The following is a 16,569-nucleotide window of genomic DNA, read 5'->3' as shown; positions in this document are numbered from 1 at the left end:
GCATCCCCCTTGGTTCTTTTTTATTTATTTATTTATTTATTTATTATTTTACACCACCATTCAGTTCCACATAATAGCCACAGATTCCCATGCTCTCTCCCCCCCCCGCCCCCCTCCCCCTTCCCCCAGCCCACCCCCCATTCCCACCTCCTCCAGATCAAGGTCTCCCCTGAGGACCGGGATTGACCTGATAGACTCAGTCCAGGCAGATCCAATCCCCCCCTCCCAGACCGAGCCAAGCGTCCCTGCATAAATCCCAGGATTCAAACAGCCAACTCATGCAACGAGCCCAGGACCCGGCACCACCGCCCAGCTGCCTCCCAAACAGATCAAGCCAAATGACTGTCTCACCCATTCAGAGGGCCTGACCCAGTTGAGGGCCCCTCAGCCTTTGGTTCATAGTTCATGTGCTTCCATTCATTTGGCTATTTGTCCCTGTACTTTATCCAACCTTGGCTTTAACAATTCTCGCTCATATAAACCCTCCTCTTTCTTACTAATTAGACTCCCAGCACTCCACCAGGGGCCCAGCCGTGGATGTCTGCATCCAGATTCCTCAGTCCTTGGATGGGGTTTATGGCACAACTATCAGGGTGTTTGGCCATCCCTTGGTTCTTTTTGATGAAGATTACTTTGGTTATTTGGTTATCCCTTGCTTCTATATGGATTTTAGAATTTTTTTCTAGATATGTAAAGACAATTGGTGTTTTGATGGAGGTTGCATTGAATCTTTATGTTGCTTTTGGTAATGGAAATGTAAGCAGCATTCTTCTATGACCATGGAGGGTATTTTCATTCTGTGTGCCTTCAGTTTCTTATAGTGTCTTGAATTTCTCAATGTAGAAGTCTTTGATTCCTCAGTTAAGTGTTTCTAGGTCCTTTTTTAAGGTCCTTCTATTATGAATAGAACTGCCTTCAAGATTTCTTTCTTTTTTTTTTTTTTTTTTTTTTTTGTTTTTTCGAGACAGGGTTTCTCTGTGTAGCTTTGCGCCTTTCCTGGAGCTCACTTGGTAGCCCAGGCTGGCCTCGAACTCACAGAGATCCGCCTGGCTCTGCCTCCTGAGTGCTGGGTTAAAGGCGTGCGCCACCAACACCCGGCCAAGATTTCTTTTCTCAGCAGATTAATTATTGGTATAGAAAAGCTAATATTTCTATGTTGATTTTTGTATCTTGCTACTTTACTGAATTCAGTTGTTAGTTCAAACAAACTTTGGTGAGGTCTTTGAATTATTTTTCCATATGCAGAATCATATCTACAAATGGGAATAATTTTAACTTCCTTCCTATTTACATACCTTTTGTTTTCTACTGTTGCCTGAGTGCTCTGGCTAATACTGCCAGTACTATATTGAACAGGATAGATGGTAGAAACTATGCTTTTGTATCTTTGAAGAACTGCTTTTCCATGTTTTGTATTCACCATGACACTGCCTGTGGGTGTGTCATACACAGCCTTTGTTATGTTAAGGTGTGATGCTTCTGTCACTATTTTGTCCAGAATTTTCTACAATTGAAGAGTTGGATTTCATCAAGTGCTTTTCTACACTTGAGATGACTATATGATTTTCGTTCTTCATTCTGTTAATTTGAGTCATTACATTTACTAATTTGTAGATGACAAGCTGTCCTTGTATCACTATCACTCAGTTGAAAAGACTTTGTTTAGAGTGCATGATCTTTTTGATGCATCATGGAATCTATTTTCCTGAAAATTTTCACATGTTTACAAAGGATATTGGTCTATATATTTGTTTTTTTCTGTGTGTCTTTGTCACGTTTTGGTAACAGACTAACTTTGGTCACCTGACATGAGCTTGAAAGGGTTTCCTCTGTTCAATTCTAAGGAATAATTTAGGGGAAATGGGCACTAATTATTCCTTAAAAGTGGTAAAATTTGGTTCTGAGCTTTTCTTTGTTGGGAGACTTTTGACTACTGATTCAATTTCATTGCTTGTTATTGGTCTATTTAGAATTATCATATCTTCAGGGTTCAGTTTTGATAGGATATGAGTCCAGAAATTCATTCATTTCTTCTAGGTTTTTCCATTTGTTAGTTTATAGGTTTTTGTAATAATCTCCAGTGGTCCTTTATATTTGTTATATTGGTTATATTTATCATCTTTATCATTGTGTAACCTTTCCTTTTTAATTTACTTATTTGTTGACCTTGCCATTGGTACTTGGTATTGATCAGTCTCTAGTCCATTTACTTATGCTCTTTGTTACTTCTTTCCTTCTGCTTGCTTGGTATTTAGATTATTGGTGTTTCTGGAGATGCATTTTTAGGTTGTTTATCGTATACCTCTTTTTATATTGTAGATAGTCATTTTTTAAGTTTCTCTCTGAGTACTGCTTTTTTTTCTAATCCTACATGTTTTTATATTTTATCCTTATTTTTTCCCTTAAAATTAAAAATAAAATTCCTTTGAATTCCCTGCATAACTTGAGTGAACAATCCATTTTCAAGTGTGTTGTTGGTGGCTGAAGAGAGGGTTCAGAAGTTAGGAGAACTTGCTGTTCTTTCAGATGACCAGAGTTTTCCTGGCACTGTGGGAACCCACCAAGGTTTCCTAGGGAGATCTGAGTTTGCTTTACACAGCAGAGCTGTGTAAGGGGATGGACTGACCACATGTATGGTTACCAGGTGTTTGGAAGGGTCTGCTCTTGGCTGTGCTAGGAAGAGGTCTTTTGCTCCACCCCTTGGCATTCCTTTAAAAAGCCCTTTAGAAGAAACAGAAGGGGCCAGTGGATTAGGATCCAGGTCCTCCCAAGGCTATCTTGTGAATCTATCTGTCTCTCTCTCCCCTCTATAATTCTTATCCCTCACTCCTCAAGAGTACTCTGGGGGAAAAGGTGGGGGTATGTCCCCCACACAGCACCCACTTCAGGTGGTGGGAATAGGCTCACAATTCTCTATAACTTCAGCTCCAGGTGATCAGATGTCCTCTTCTGGCTTCCATGTGTGCCTATACAGATGTATATACACATACTCACACACACAAATAAAAGTTTAAAGTTAGTTCAATATTTGAGCATTCATATAATTTCTATAATTTCTTTCATTTTTGATTTTTAGTTTTATTCCATAGTGATTAGAAAATGATGAGATATGATTTTTTCCCAATTCTTAAAAAATATATTTTTTTGGCCTACTCTATGATCTATTCTAGAGAAAATTCCACATGCTGATGAATATACTGTGTATTTGGGCATGTGGATTAGCTTTCTGTTGATGAAAATAGGGTGTTAAAATCTCCCACTACTGTTGTACTGGAGTATGTCTCTCTCTTTAATCCTAAGAGCATCTGTTTTATAAAATTGGGTGCTGTGACTTCAAGTGCATACAGGTTTACAATTATTATGTCTACTTATATAATGATCTTTTATCTCTTTAAAATTTTCTGTCATAAAGTGTGTGTGTGTGTGTGTGTGTGTGTGTGTGTGTGTGTGTGTGATCACTCCTGAGTACTTGAGGTTTCCATTTACCTATTGTCTATCCTTTCACTTTTAGTCTGTGTGTATCTTTACTAGTGAAGTGAGTTTCTTACAGGCAGCATATTGTTGGGTATTGATTTTTTTTAATTAATCCGTTCATTTGGGCTGTATTTTTTAGATAGAAAATGCAGTCCATTTACATCAAAAGTTACTGATAGGTAAGAACATATATGTGTTGTTAATTTTCTTCTAGTTATTCTGAATATTACTTGCTCTCATTCTTTTTTTTTTTTTTTTTTTTTTTTGGTTTTTCGAGACAGGGTTTCTCTGTGTAGCTTTGCGCCTTTCCTGAAACTCACTTGGTAGCCCAGGCTGGCCTCAAACTCACAGAGATCCGCCTGGCTCTGCCTCCTGAGTGCTGGGATTAAAGGCTTGCGCCACTGCCGCCCGGCCTTGCTCTCATTCTTAACTCATGGTTTGATAGTTTACTGACAATGCTTGATTTAGTTCAATTCCTTTGATGGTATGTTTACTTTCACACATTTTTATGGTAATAATTATCTTTTTCATTTCTGGTTGTAGGACTTTTTGTAAAGCTGTCTGTTAGTCATCAATTCCCTCAATTTGGCTTCCTTTGTAAGGTCTTTCTGTCTGTCACTTATGAGGAATAGTTTACCTGGTAATAATAATCTTGACTAGCAATTTTCTTTCAGGACTTTAACTATTTTATTCCACTTCCTCCTGAACTACAGGGTTTCTGCTGACAATTCTGTTATTAGTCTAATGTGTTTACCTTTAAAGGTAAACTTTAAGCATATTATTTGGCACTTTTCTCTGTCAAATTAAAAAGTTATATGCCTTGTACTTTGGATAGCATGGCTATAATATGCTATGTGTGAAGATCTTTCATGGAATGTCCATTTGGGTCTTATGGCTTCTTGGACATTGATAGTCACATCTTTTCCAATATTAGAGAGGTTTTCTGATATGCTTTTTTTAATGGTCTTTCTTTCTGGTTCTGGAATTTACTATGTATCCCTGGTTGGTATCAAACTAAAAATCCTTCTGCCCCCCAGTTACAGTGCCAAGTCACAGGTGTGCACCACCATTCTGGTTGCTCATTCATTTAGAGGCACCCTAAATGTCATTTAAAAAGCACCCCCAATGCCCTCTCCATTGTTTACTTTTTCCAACTGGAATATTTCAGAAGACCTGTCTTCACAGTTCCAATGCTCTTTCTTCTGATTCATCTAGTCTTCAATCAGATATTGAAGTCCAACTGCATTTTCTTTTGAGTAACTAAGTTTGTCAACTTCAAGATTTGTTTCTTTTCTTCCAAAATCTACCTCTGTGATTTTTTTACTCCTGTCCTGCATATTGTCCTAATTTCATTTAATTGTGTTATCTTGGATTTCACCTAACTTTCAAATTCTTTCTTAGGCATTTTACCCAGTTTAATTTCTTGGGAATTGGTCATTGGGGAGTTTTCGTTTGGGTGTGTCACATTTGTTTATATTCCACGTCCCTACACTGAGAACGTGTGTATCTGATGGATCAGCTATTTCTGTGACTTTTATAGGATGGCTGTCTTAGAAGCGCTCTCTCTCTCTCTCTCTCTCTCTCTCTCTCTCTCTCTCTCTCTCTCTCTCTCTCTTCCCCACAGCTTGGGTTTCTGGACCCAATGGCATTCTCTCCCCTGCATTTACCATTTCCTTTTGAGTTCTTGCCTGGCTCTTTATTATTGCTGCTGGAGGGAGGTATTAGAAACAAGATTGCTCAGGCTCTAGATGAGGCATGGTAGCCCACAGGCCGCATGCATCCTGCACAGAGCAGATATCTGACATCTCTCCCTTATAATCACCCAAGCAGCAGCAGAGTGACTTGCCACTTGCATTGGTGTCGACAGGGTCTACTGAAGCGATTCCAGAAACTGGTCTATTGGCTTTACTGTTACAGAACCTTCTGGAAGACACTTAGAAAAGCACAGGTTATCCCGGAAGTTTGTCTTCAGTCATCTAGGGTAGAGCTGGGAATTCCGTATCTATACAATTTATTGGTTGTAATTTTCAAAAGCATCAAGAACAGAATGAGTAAATACATTCTAAGTTAAAAGGCTCAGCAGAGGAGGGACTGCAATAGTTCCCCTTATCTGCAGCCATACTTATGTGGTTTTCTACATTATCAACTGTTGCCTGAAAATAGCATATTGACAAATCCAGAAATGAAACACTCATAACTTGTACTTATTATAACATGTTTCGATAATTGCTCTATTTCATTATTATTGTGGCTATTATGCTTTCATAAATTACACCTTATAAGTTTAGCATAGATAAATGATAGACTATAATTTGATAGATCAATGCTATATAGATGTTAATATTCATATTTTTAGGCACCCACTTCTATAATCTCTGTAATTAGTAAAAGGACCCAGGCTGAAGGTAAGGTCTGAGACTCTGTGGCTGATGCAGGCTTTTTCTGTGCACATTACAGTCAGGCAGGGATCCATACATGGGCTGTAGGCTCTGAGTCTTTCGTGCACAGGCTCTGTTCACCATATATATTTCACACACACACACACACACACACACACACACACACACACACACACACAGCCTCCCCATTCCCTCCCCTTATGGAGAGGGTAGTTCTCTTGTACCACTCCATCCCCATTGCTCCCAACCCCCCTCCCATCCCAACACAAGGGAGAACTCCCGAGTGGCCTAAATGGAGTCCAGAAGCCTTTGAGGACACCTTGTCACTTCAGGAGTCCCTTCACGGTTAACAGCAGTGTCTGCTGTACAGCTGATGGGACCTGACAACAAACACTTGAGTCGCACAGATGCACAGGGGTTTCATTCTTCTGTGCTATGCTCTAGTTTTGCTGCAGTGCATCCCGCACCCCACCCCCCTCTCGATTCCCTTCCCTTTTACAGCATTTTCCTTGGTCCACCCCCCCCCCATGTGAGCTGTCGGTCCTCATAATCTACAAGCAGCTTGTAGCTGGCTGGTACAGCCCCTCTCTGCAGCTGGTTCTTCTCAGTCCCAGCAGGCACGCTGGGTTGGAATCTCTTCACACAGCTGTCAGCTTGTTTCTCTGGGCAGGTCAGAGTGACAGTTTGGGGTCTGCTTTTCCTTTTTTTGGTTCTGTGAATGCATCTTTATCACTGGCTGCTGTGGATGTCCGGGTGATGCTTCTGCTTCAGTGGAACGCTAAAGTCAATTTTCCAGAGTATCCCGTATGGGCAAAGCTCCGACATCCGTGAATACAGAGTGGCTTGAGACTAAATGGTCTGGGCTGGCCATGCAAGGGTGAAGGGAAGGTAATGGGTCCCCTCCAAAAGGCTCTGACAGGAGCGCCTCTGCCTTGGGCCCTACAAATCACCATCTCGAGGACATCAAAGCAGACATCGTCTGCTTCTAGAGCATAGAAGATCCCAGAGGCTCTGCCGTGTCAAGGAAACTCTCCTCAGAGTGGCATAAAATGCCATTTCCCCTTGGGTGTTGGGTGGGGGGGGGAGTGAAATGGGAGTCAGTGAGGTGGAGACACCAAACACCGAGAGCTGCTAGAACAGGCACAGGCTGAACACACAGACATCAGGAGAAAAGCACGTTCACATTCGTCACATGGACCGTGTTCAGCCAACTGTTCAGGAGCCTTCTACAGCTCACTAAGTCACAGACAGTTGACAGTGTGCCTGTCCTCTCTGTGGTACATCTCATTAAATGTGAGGTGATATCCGCTAACCCCACGCACATCGTCTGAATACAGTTAAGGCTTCTCCAGGGAAAGGTTTAGAACTCAACACTCCTCTAAGAGTGGGTGGTGCTGAGGGATAAGTGTAAGAAGTGTACGCACCACCGTGGCAGGGAGAAAAGGAGGGAGAAAATAGAAACCGATAGTGATTGTAGACGACACAAGACTTTTACTCTGTATTACAAACCTGTTTGTCCAGAAGACAAATGAGGCGTTTGACCACACATGGGTTGGGAAACACTGACAGGCTAGACACTGTGTTGGGATCACACACCTTCATTTGTGTTAACAAGCTGGTGGGAACAGAACCCTCCACGTGGAAACACCCACCCACTCGATGCGAACATGACAGAAAGTTCTGTGCGTAAGAGTGGACCGACTTGTCCCTCTTCATTGGTGCTCTGGGAGAAATGTAAGCTGATAATCACGGCTCCAACTTTCACTTTGTCCACGGTCCACAGATCTTGCAAGAAGCTTGCGTTTATACTCACCGTACACATGCATGGAAGATGATTCCTGTTATCATTTCCTTCTAACTGAATTCTAAGTTCTCAGAGTTTTAATTTTTTATTTACCTGCATAGGTTTGTGTACATTAAGTGTAGTGTCCATGGAGGCCAGAAGAGGGCATTGGCTCCCTTGAAGCTGGAGTGACAGGGAGCTGTGAGCCACCAGATTTGGGTGCTGAGAGGTGGGGGTGGGGAGGGGGACAACACACTGAACTGAGCAGGAAGCTCTCCCAAGCACTGAGCCACCTCTCCAGTCCCGTTAATATTTTAAAGTCAAGTACAAAATGGTTTTCATGGTATCTTCAGGGCTGTGTCTCATTGTACTCTGCTCACATTCACCCCCATCAGCATCTCTTTTCCTCCTCACCACATTTCTCCTCATCCTGCACCCCCCCCTCCCACGCACCCGGCAGGGATCCCTGCTTGCTTCTGTTATCTTTTCCAATCTAGATTCTGCATGGAGAAAACGTGTTATTTGACCTTGTATACCAATATTCTCTTATTTATCTCTTCCCTCCCATTAAGTCTTTCTATCAAATGGACCCTTCTACGTTTCCTTTTGCTGACACCCATACCTATGTGTGTATTTCAAATCTAGACTCCATATATGAGAGCATATATGACATTTCCATCTAGCTTACCCACTTACCGTGATGATTGCTGGTTCCATCCATCTTTTCTGCAAATAACATCATTTCAGTATTCTTTATGGCTGAATGAAAGTCCATGGTGTATATATACCATGAAACTCCATGGTGTATATATGCCATATTTTATCCATTTATCTGTCAATGGGCATCTAGGCTGGTTCTGTATCCTGGCTATAGTGAACTAATGCAGCAACAAACTGTATGTGCAAGTGTCCCTAAGATGGCTAGATTCCTTGGGGTGTATACCCAGGAGGGGTGGAGCTGGGTCACGTGGTAATTCTGCTGTTTTGATCAGGAACCTCTATACCGATTTCTAAGTGGGCAGATTACTTTACATTCCCACCAGCAGTGGATAAGGGTCACTTGTATTTACTGTCCTTTGCGGGAGGGGCTGCTGATAGTCATTCTGACTAGAGTCAGATGGAATCACTATGTAGCTAGGTTTGTATTTCCCTGACAGACAAAGGTTTTGAACATTTGTTCACAGCCATTGGCCATTTGTGTTTCTTTTGAGAACTGTGTTTATGTGCCTGTTTATTGAAGGCATGATTTGTCTGGTATTTAACTTTTCTGTGTTTTAGGATGTGGTTTGTTTTCTTTAAAGTCAAAGATCCTCATTATAAAGTACAGTGTCTGACTCCATTGTATAAAATAAGCTAAGCTTAACTTCCCTTAATCTCCACTGTCTCTTTTTTAGTTTTCTACAAGGCAGTTTTATGTGTATTTAAAAACATTTTTTAAGTATATACAACGCAATAGGATGGGATGTCCCTTCCCTATTTGCAGATGCGATTCAGATGGGTGAGAAGGACCATCAGCGGTCTTTACTGTGGTTAGTGGTTCGTTTTCAAGCCATAGAAGAACTTGCATGGAGAACATGACTCCATGAAGCTGTTGACAGGGACAGTCTGTGACTCAAACTTGTAAGGACATTGCCACCACACACAGACACAGATACACACAGACATACACCCCCCCCCCACACACACACACAGCAGATCTTTAAATGAAAAGAAACATTCCTTGGGAACTTTGAATCAGACTGCATTGGTAGCTTGGACCAAGACACAGTTGTGCTCACGTACAACTTTTGCTCGCACCTAAATTGTTTCTTAGATGTCCTGCTAAAGTCCGAGTCCCACAGCTGCTGAGAGGGATGAAGGGGCAGCACCCAGGACAGCCAGTTCAGAGCCGCTCACTTCTCGGCCTGGGAACGAAGGGCCACACACACCCCGTTACTGAGTTAGTCTTTGCGCCTCTTGTAACCCTCCCAGTGGGTCTGGAAGAAGCAGTTGCTGTGGCCTTTCCTTAAGGTTTTTGTTCCCACAGGGATCCTCCCTCCAGAGTCATATTCAGACTCCCTGTTCCCCAAAATTTATTCCAAAACAAATTCACAGCTCAACCTAATCCAAGCAGGGACTGCCAGCTTCTACTTGCTCCTTTTGGAAGGAGTGATTCCAAAGCATTTCAAATGGCAGCAAGAACGCGGAGTCCCCTGATGAAGGGTTTTTAAAGTGTCCTGGCCACGTCTGTAAGAAGGGTCCAATAGGAGAGTGGGAAACTAAAATTAGCACAAATCCCAAGCTAATGGCTCCTTCTAACAGCAAAGCTCATATAACACACCCAGAGAAAATCAGTGACGAACTTGGTAGGGAGAATGACAGAAACTGACAGAAGCCAGGGAGTAGGTGACCTTGTGTGTTATCAAGGGTGGGAGTTATCAAAGTAAGAACTCTAATAATGTGATAATTAGATAACAAGATATAGTCACTGACTATAAATCCAGTTATAAATACGCTGGTGACTCAGATGGATGGAACAAAATCTAGGATCCTGGTACAACAAAGACTTCATTTCAATACTGCGTCCAGCCCGAGACTCGCCTCTGGAAGTGGGTACGGTTTGTCCTATCTATAGCCAGGTTATCTAACAAGAGGCAAGCTGGAGAGGAGAGGGTTACACTCCGGCTCATGGTTTGTAGGGTTAAGATCCAGCATGGCAGCCGCAGCTTGGTGGTGATGGCATTCTGCAGCTTGCTTATCTCTCAGTGGGCCGGGAAGCTGGGAGAAGGGGCTGATAGCCCTCGGCTGGCTTTTACCCTTTCATTTTTGAATTTTAGCTTAGGCTTCCAAGCCATGGGATGGCACCACTCCCACGCAGAGCGGGTCTTCTCATCTCAGTTCATCCTCTCTCAAAGCACCGTCACGGGTACATTAGACCCGTGCCTCTCGATAGCGCCCCGTGTGTTCCTTCACCGGATGAGGCAGAAAGTCAAAGTTAACCCTCACAGTACTTGACTGCGTTTCCGTTTCTCTGCCTAACACTCAGGCAGAAGCAGTCTTTCTCCTTCTGGTGAGGGAAGCAGATGGACACAGCAAATTTCCATGAGAGGAATGGAAACACGCATGTTCTAAAAAGAAAGGCTAGTTAGTCGCAGTGGGGAGCTGCTGTGGACACACTGCTTGCTATTCGCCTCCTGCTGTGGAGCCAGGCCGGCCCACTGTCCCTTTACTTCATCAATAATGCCTCAAAGCTGCGCCTTTCGGCTTTACAGGTGAGGTCTCTGGGGGAAGGAGTGTTCTCATGCTGGAAAGATAACATCTGACTACCTCCTCCTTTGACTTGGCACCCAATCTCCTTACCTCTCTGCTAGGGTGTCATCCTAAAGGCTGCTTTTGGAAAGGAAGCTAGCTCACCTGGAAGCTAGCTCACCTGGAATAGGATGGGAGGACGATCATGGCTTCTACTGGGGGGCTAAAATCATACAGCACATTGAATAAACGCCGTCTTATGAGGCTAAACGCATTTTAACACATCAAAATTACCATAATGAGCACTTGAATCAGGATAAATCTCTTTGGGGGCAGTTTGGTCTAGAGACTCTGATTACCCCACTGTCTAATACATCTGGAACTAAGTCCCAAGTATCACAGGATGCTTCGAGCTTCCACCACCATAGCAAAGTCACATCAAAGGTAAACTTCACTTCCAAACACCATGATGTAACCTAGAGTGGAGTCTGAGAAGTCAGGGTCCCTAATGTTATCACAGTAGAACTCTGAGTGGTGTCACAGCCCTTGAGTCACATCTGCCTTTTGAGAATGTAACTACAGTTGTGCACCTAGAGAAAGAGAGAGGGGAAGATGGGGAATGAGTTACTAGCATCTGAAAGCATGGGTCCATTTTGATGCAATGGACACCTTCAACAATTTTATTAAAAACTGGACTTCTAGAAAAGCTCCCCCAGGGCCACTTACAGAGGCTCATGTTGTAAGGTGGAGATGTTCCACAATGCTGTAGTAGAGGGGTTTGCTCCGGAGTGACAGGACCGTCACCCAACATGAAGCAGAGTGGCTGCAATGTCCCTCAGAAGTCTTGGCAATGGAAGGAACAGAGCAGCACAGCCGATAGCTAATGTCTGTGGTAATGGGGTCCTTAGCAATCCCTCCCTGAGGGGGAGTCAAGAGACCCTCAACGGAGACACCAATCACCATTCCAATACGCTCTGCTGTTCAACACCTTAGGACAGCTAAAGTCCATGAGAAGTGGAAACTGCCAGGGTGTGAGGCCTGTTCAGTGGTGTAGCTGCCCATGAGTCAGCCATGCTGGGGGGCAGGGGGGGGACTTACTAGTGACGAAGCTGCCTTTGAATCACCTGGGTTCCTGTAAGTAGTCCCAGTCACCTCACTGGTCCACCAAGCTGGACTTAGCTGCAGTCCTTCTTGGTCTGGAGGTGCTTCCTTCATTTGGAATAAAGAGGCACTTAGATGTCTCCAGGCTACGCCATATCATACTTACTTAAACCTTCCTTCATTTATCCATTCAGAATGTCAGCTTAAGGGGGGCAGGGAAGTGTGTTTCATTCTTTTCAAATATCCATCCATCCATCCATCCATCCATCCATCCATCCATCCATCCACCTACCTCTATCTATGTATCTATCTATGTATCTATCTATGTATCTATCTATCTTGTGTGTGTGTGTGTGTGTGTGTGTAGGTGGGGGGTGTACATGCCATTGCCTATGTGTATGGAGGTCAAATGATAACTTGTGAGAATCAATTCAGGTCATAAGTCTTGGTAGCAGGCACCTTTACCCACTGAGCCATCTTGCCAGCCCAAGAGGTTCTGTTTCACTCACTACTGGGCCTGGAGTGTGGAATGGCGCGCGCGTGCGCGCACATACACACACACACATACACACAACTTATACAAGGAATTCTATATGTATCAAAAATGGATGGATGGTGGTTTGTTCACTGAGCCACCCATAGGATTTCAATCATCCAAGGAACTCTTGTTCTCAAGATAATTACCAAAGGTTGTGGCCATAAACGATACACGCGGAGAGGTTACTGAGAATGTAAGGGTGGACGGCTATGGTTTTGTAAATATTTAGCCACATTTCAGGATTAGCATAAGGTGCCAATCTCAGTTTAAGAATGAATCTAACAGTCTCTGTAAGGGAACGAAGGTCAAACCCAGCCCTCCTGAGCATGGAACCTTTGCTGATGGACGAGCCTGTCAAAGCAGTCATCCACCTGAGTGCTTATTAAAGAATGAGTAAGAACAAAGCTAGTCTTTCTGGATATACTGAGGGCTGGTGACAAGAAGAATGACCAATCATTAGTCTCAAAATCACTGGCTTCCTGTTGACAGTGAGAACAGAGAGGATGTGGATTCAACTCTGCTAGAAACAGCCCCTTCCTTTCCTTGAAACCCAAAAACAAGGACAGGTGCGGCGCTCATGTGGAAAGATTTTAAATTAAAAAAAAAAAAAAAGACACATTCCATGTAGACAGCAATACAAAGGGGTTATATAAATTTATTTCTCATGTAACGATTGGCTTAGAAAAAAGTCCCCACTTTCAATGTTAATCCCATCTCTCATGTTTTTAAAAAAAGTGATAAAAGGACAAAAATTCCCCACAAAATACAATCTATGTCTGCTCCCTATTTACAGATTACCAGTCGCGAGTAAGGCCAGGTTGGTTAAAAGTCCCCATTCCTTCTAATAACCCAAATAATCTGACGACAGAATACCAGCAAGTCTGCATGACTTCGCTGCATCAGGAGAAAGGGAGAGAAACCTTCCAGTGTTTTTAATTATATATATATTTTTAGCCTCCCTATTTAATCAAGTTGAAGTGGACAGCTTCCCTTTGGTATCAAATCAAAGCACTATGTGTACAGCCTAAACCAGCTTAATAGTGAATATTTGTTCCCTTGTCTTCCATTAGCAAATGCAGGGCAGAGTCCACAATGAGCTCCAATGATTAGTTTGCTAGTTTGTCTTTTTTTAATTAAAGAAATAACAAAATTTAGAGAGCTGAGATGGTGAACTGGATATGTGATAAGCCTCAGGAGGGCATCTGAGCACATGGGCACAGGATGGCCACTCCACTACTTACACAGAGCGATTCAATTCTGTCCCCTTAAGCGGGGAAGACTGAGATCAGTGCCAGGTAGATATGACTGCTGTGCCAAGCTCATGGTCATGCTTCCAGGGAGCCAAAGTTTTCCATGTGAAAATTTCTCCATGGGTAAAGATTCCTTCAATTCTTTAATGATCAGACTAAGCCCTGGAAAGACACTAGGCAAGCATTTCTTACCTCGTGTTTGTATAGACACCCAGCTGTGTGCACATTCCTCCAACACCTCTACCAAGAGCAGGAGGGAGCGGTCTATGTCACACAGAAAGCCTTAACACGCTAAACATACACACACCTCTAAAGGTACCTGACAACACGCCCTATGGGAAAAGTTTTCCAAAAAAATGTATACACTTGGTAAGAATATTGCTCTGAAGAGAGAAAGGCACTCTTTGAGGGGTTGTCTTCATTGGACTGAAAACCTTCATATGTCTGCAAAGACAGGAAATAATGTCGCCTGGTCTCTTGGCCTTTCACAGTATAAGATCGTAAAGAGAAATCTGGCCACTTAGGAAACCCTTTTTCTCCCCCTTCAGAATTCAGCGCTGGGATGAGCTGTCACCCTGGAGCCTTTCTCTGTTCCCAAACGATCCAAGTTGACGTCAAGCGGACTCGAAGGCACTTTGAGGAACGTCCCAGGACCCACAGCGGGTGGAGCTACCGGGTAAGGAGGGGCCTCTTCTCTTCCTAATGGCAGCCATGCTGTCTCGTCAAATGGTTACTTGTCTTTTTAAATAAAGTGACAACCTAAGGCTCCAGTTATGAATGCAGCTCATTCTCTAACATAAATCTCTAGAAAATATCCATTTCATCACTTATCTACTTGTATGCTTATAATATCTAAAAATAAAAGTTTGATATAAATAAATGTCCTTTAGTGGCGGTATACTAAAAGACCAGCCCCTTGGCCTTTAGATAACCCTTCAGATCATTTTAGCAATACAGACAGCAGCTCACTAGGACAGATGCACAGAGTTAGCATTGCAAAGTCCATTTGCTCTGTCTTTTGCACCTGGCCAGTGGACTGCAGTCATGGCCAAGGGCTCCTAAGATGCTGACGCAAATGAACAGAATTTGGTCCAGAGCGAGTGCAGAAAATTCTGCACAGGAACTAATTAATGTCCAGTACCATTTCAAATAAACATTTGATGGGGCCGGAAAAATGTGTACCAATACCAGAAACATGAAGGTGGGAGACAGATCCACAGGACGAGCAACTAGACCGTGTAAAGTGCTGAAAGACCTCAGTCATTATCTTAAAGCAGAAAATTATACTTTGATTACTTTTTTTTTTTTTTTCAAATCCCCAAACACCAAGAGAGTTCAAGCAAACAAATAACTTCTAAGTTTTCTGGCATCCCAGATGTCAAAATTCTCCTTCATTTTAGGTTTAAAAAAAAAATCAGTGCATATGTAATATAGGTAAATAGGAAGAAACGAAGCCCTACCCTCATTTTGCAAATTCTGTCCAATTGCCAGTTTAAAAAGCATTTCCCCTTTGGTGCTTTTATGGCAACATGAGACACATCTCTTGTCGTCGTCTTCTTCTTTTTTTTTTTTTTTGCCATGAAGTACAGGAGCGAATTCAATGGTTTGGTCCCGATACCAGATACCCAGAGTGCCAAGGACGAACAGACGGGTGCAATGAAGACTGTCCACAGATTGTGTCCATCTCTGCAGGTGGTGGTGTGTCCAGAAGGTACTGCTACCAACGGCCACTTACGCTGGCAATGTCTGAGTGATACTGACGGGGCAGCCTCCCGCTGGCTCCGCCCTCCAGGAAGGAGGTGCACGCATTGGGTGGTTCAAAAAGTTTTCTTCGGTTTTTACTTAGCTCTGGGAAGAGAACAGAAGAGAGCAAGAGCCGACGGTTAGCTGGTCAGTGGAGAAGCGCTCTGTATAAGGAGATGGCGTCAGAACTCAAGAGAAAAGTGACAGCGGGATTTGTGGGGAAAGCCAGGTTGGTGGCAGGAGGTAGACTCTGAGGTAATAGTGGGCCTTTCTAAACATTTCATAACCCACGGTGTGAGAGGCACTTACTGCTCCCCTAGATAACTACGGGTTATCATTATGGTTTGTAAAACACCCAGCTCAGTGTCATTCCCAGAAGCCCCTAGTCATATGAGACAGGTTTGCTAGGCCAAAAGTCAGAGGCAAAGGGCACAAGAGATGCTGGCATGAGAAAATATTATTACCAGTGGCAGGGAGGATTACAACAGCTGGGAACACAGCTTAGTGGTCTAACAGGACTGAGGCTCTGGGTTCAGTTCTCAGCAAAACACACATATGCACTCTTCCTCCATGACAGACACAGAAAACATTAATATAGGCAAGGCAGACATGGACAGAGACTCCCATGCCTGAAGGCTGCACACAGAGTATGAAGCCACCTCCCCACAACTGCACCAGGATTCCAAGCCTGGGCTTCCTGAACGGCAACCAGTTATCAGAAGCACAACCACACGAAAGAACTTGGTACAAAAACATCAACTTAGTAAAGATCTCATCCACTTAGAGAATTAATACTTAAAGACAATAGTGAAATCTAAATTGTCAGGAGAAAAAAAATAAAATATCCTACTTTAATTTCAAAGAATCTTGAGTAATATCTAGTGACTTTCACATGGCAGAACAGATCCAAACAGAAAGGCAAACAGCTAGCTAATCGTTGTAGATGGTGTGTGACTCGGCATTCCCCTTGTTTGAGGGACCCTGGCATCACCACAAAACTCTCTAGGCAGACATGTGAGGGGAACTGTGAAACAGGAAGTTAGGATTTCTCAC

At 43.1% G+C, this 16,569-nt stretch overlaps 1 protein-coding gene across 4 annotated transcripts in view; it reads right to left on the bottom strand.

Moving 5' to 3' along the window:
* Positions 1-13,158: 13,158 nt before the first annotated feature.
* The window catches only part of Bicc1 (BicC family RNA binding protein 1), a 238,309-nt gene continuing 234,898 nt past the window's right edge, over positions 13,159-16,569 (bottom strand). For 2 of the 4 annotated variants that reach the window (XM_006979051.4, XM_076557006.1), the window contains one exon: positions 13,159-15,621. In XM_006979051.4, the coding sequence (XP_006979113.2) occupies positions 15,491-15,621 (131 nt within the window). In that variant the 3' untranslated portion in view covers positions 13,159-15,490. The remainder of the gene's footprint in view (positions 15,622-16,569) is intronic. The other 2 variants (XM_076557004.1, XM_076557005.1) reach the window with 2 other exon arrangements.

The sequence above is a fragment of the Peromyscus maniculatus genome, chromosome 21, assembly GCF_049852395.1.
Source record: "Peromyscus maniculatus bairdii isolate BWxNUB_F1_BW_parent chromosome 21, HU_Pman_BW_mat_3.1, whole genome shotgun sequence".
NCBI classification, from domain to species: domain Eukaryota; kingdom Metazoa; phylum Chordata; class Mammalia; order Rodentia; family Cricetidae; genus Peromyscus; species Peromyscus maniculatus.
This window is presented reverse-complemented; position numbering and strand designations above follow the sequence as displayed.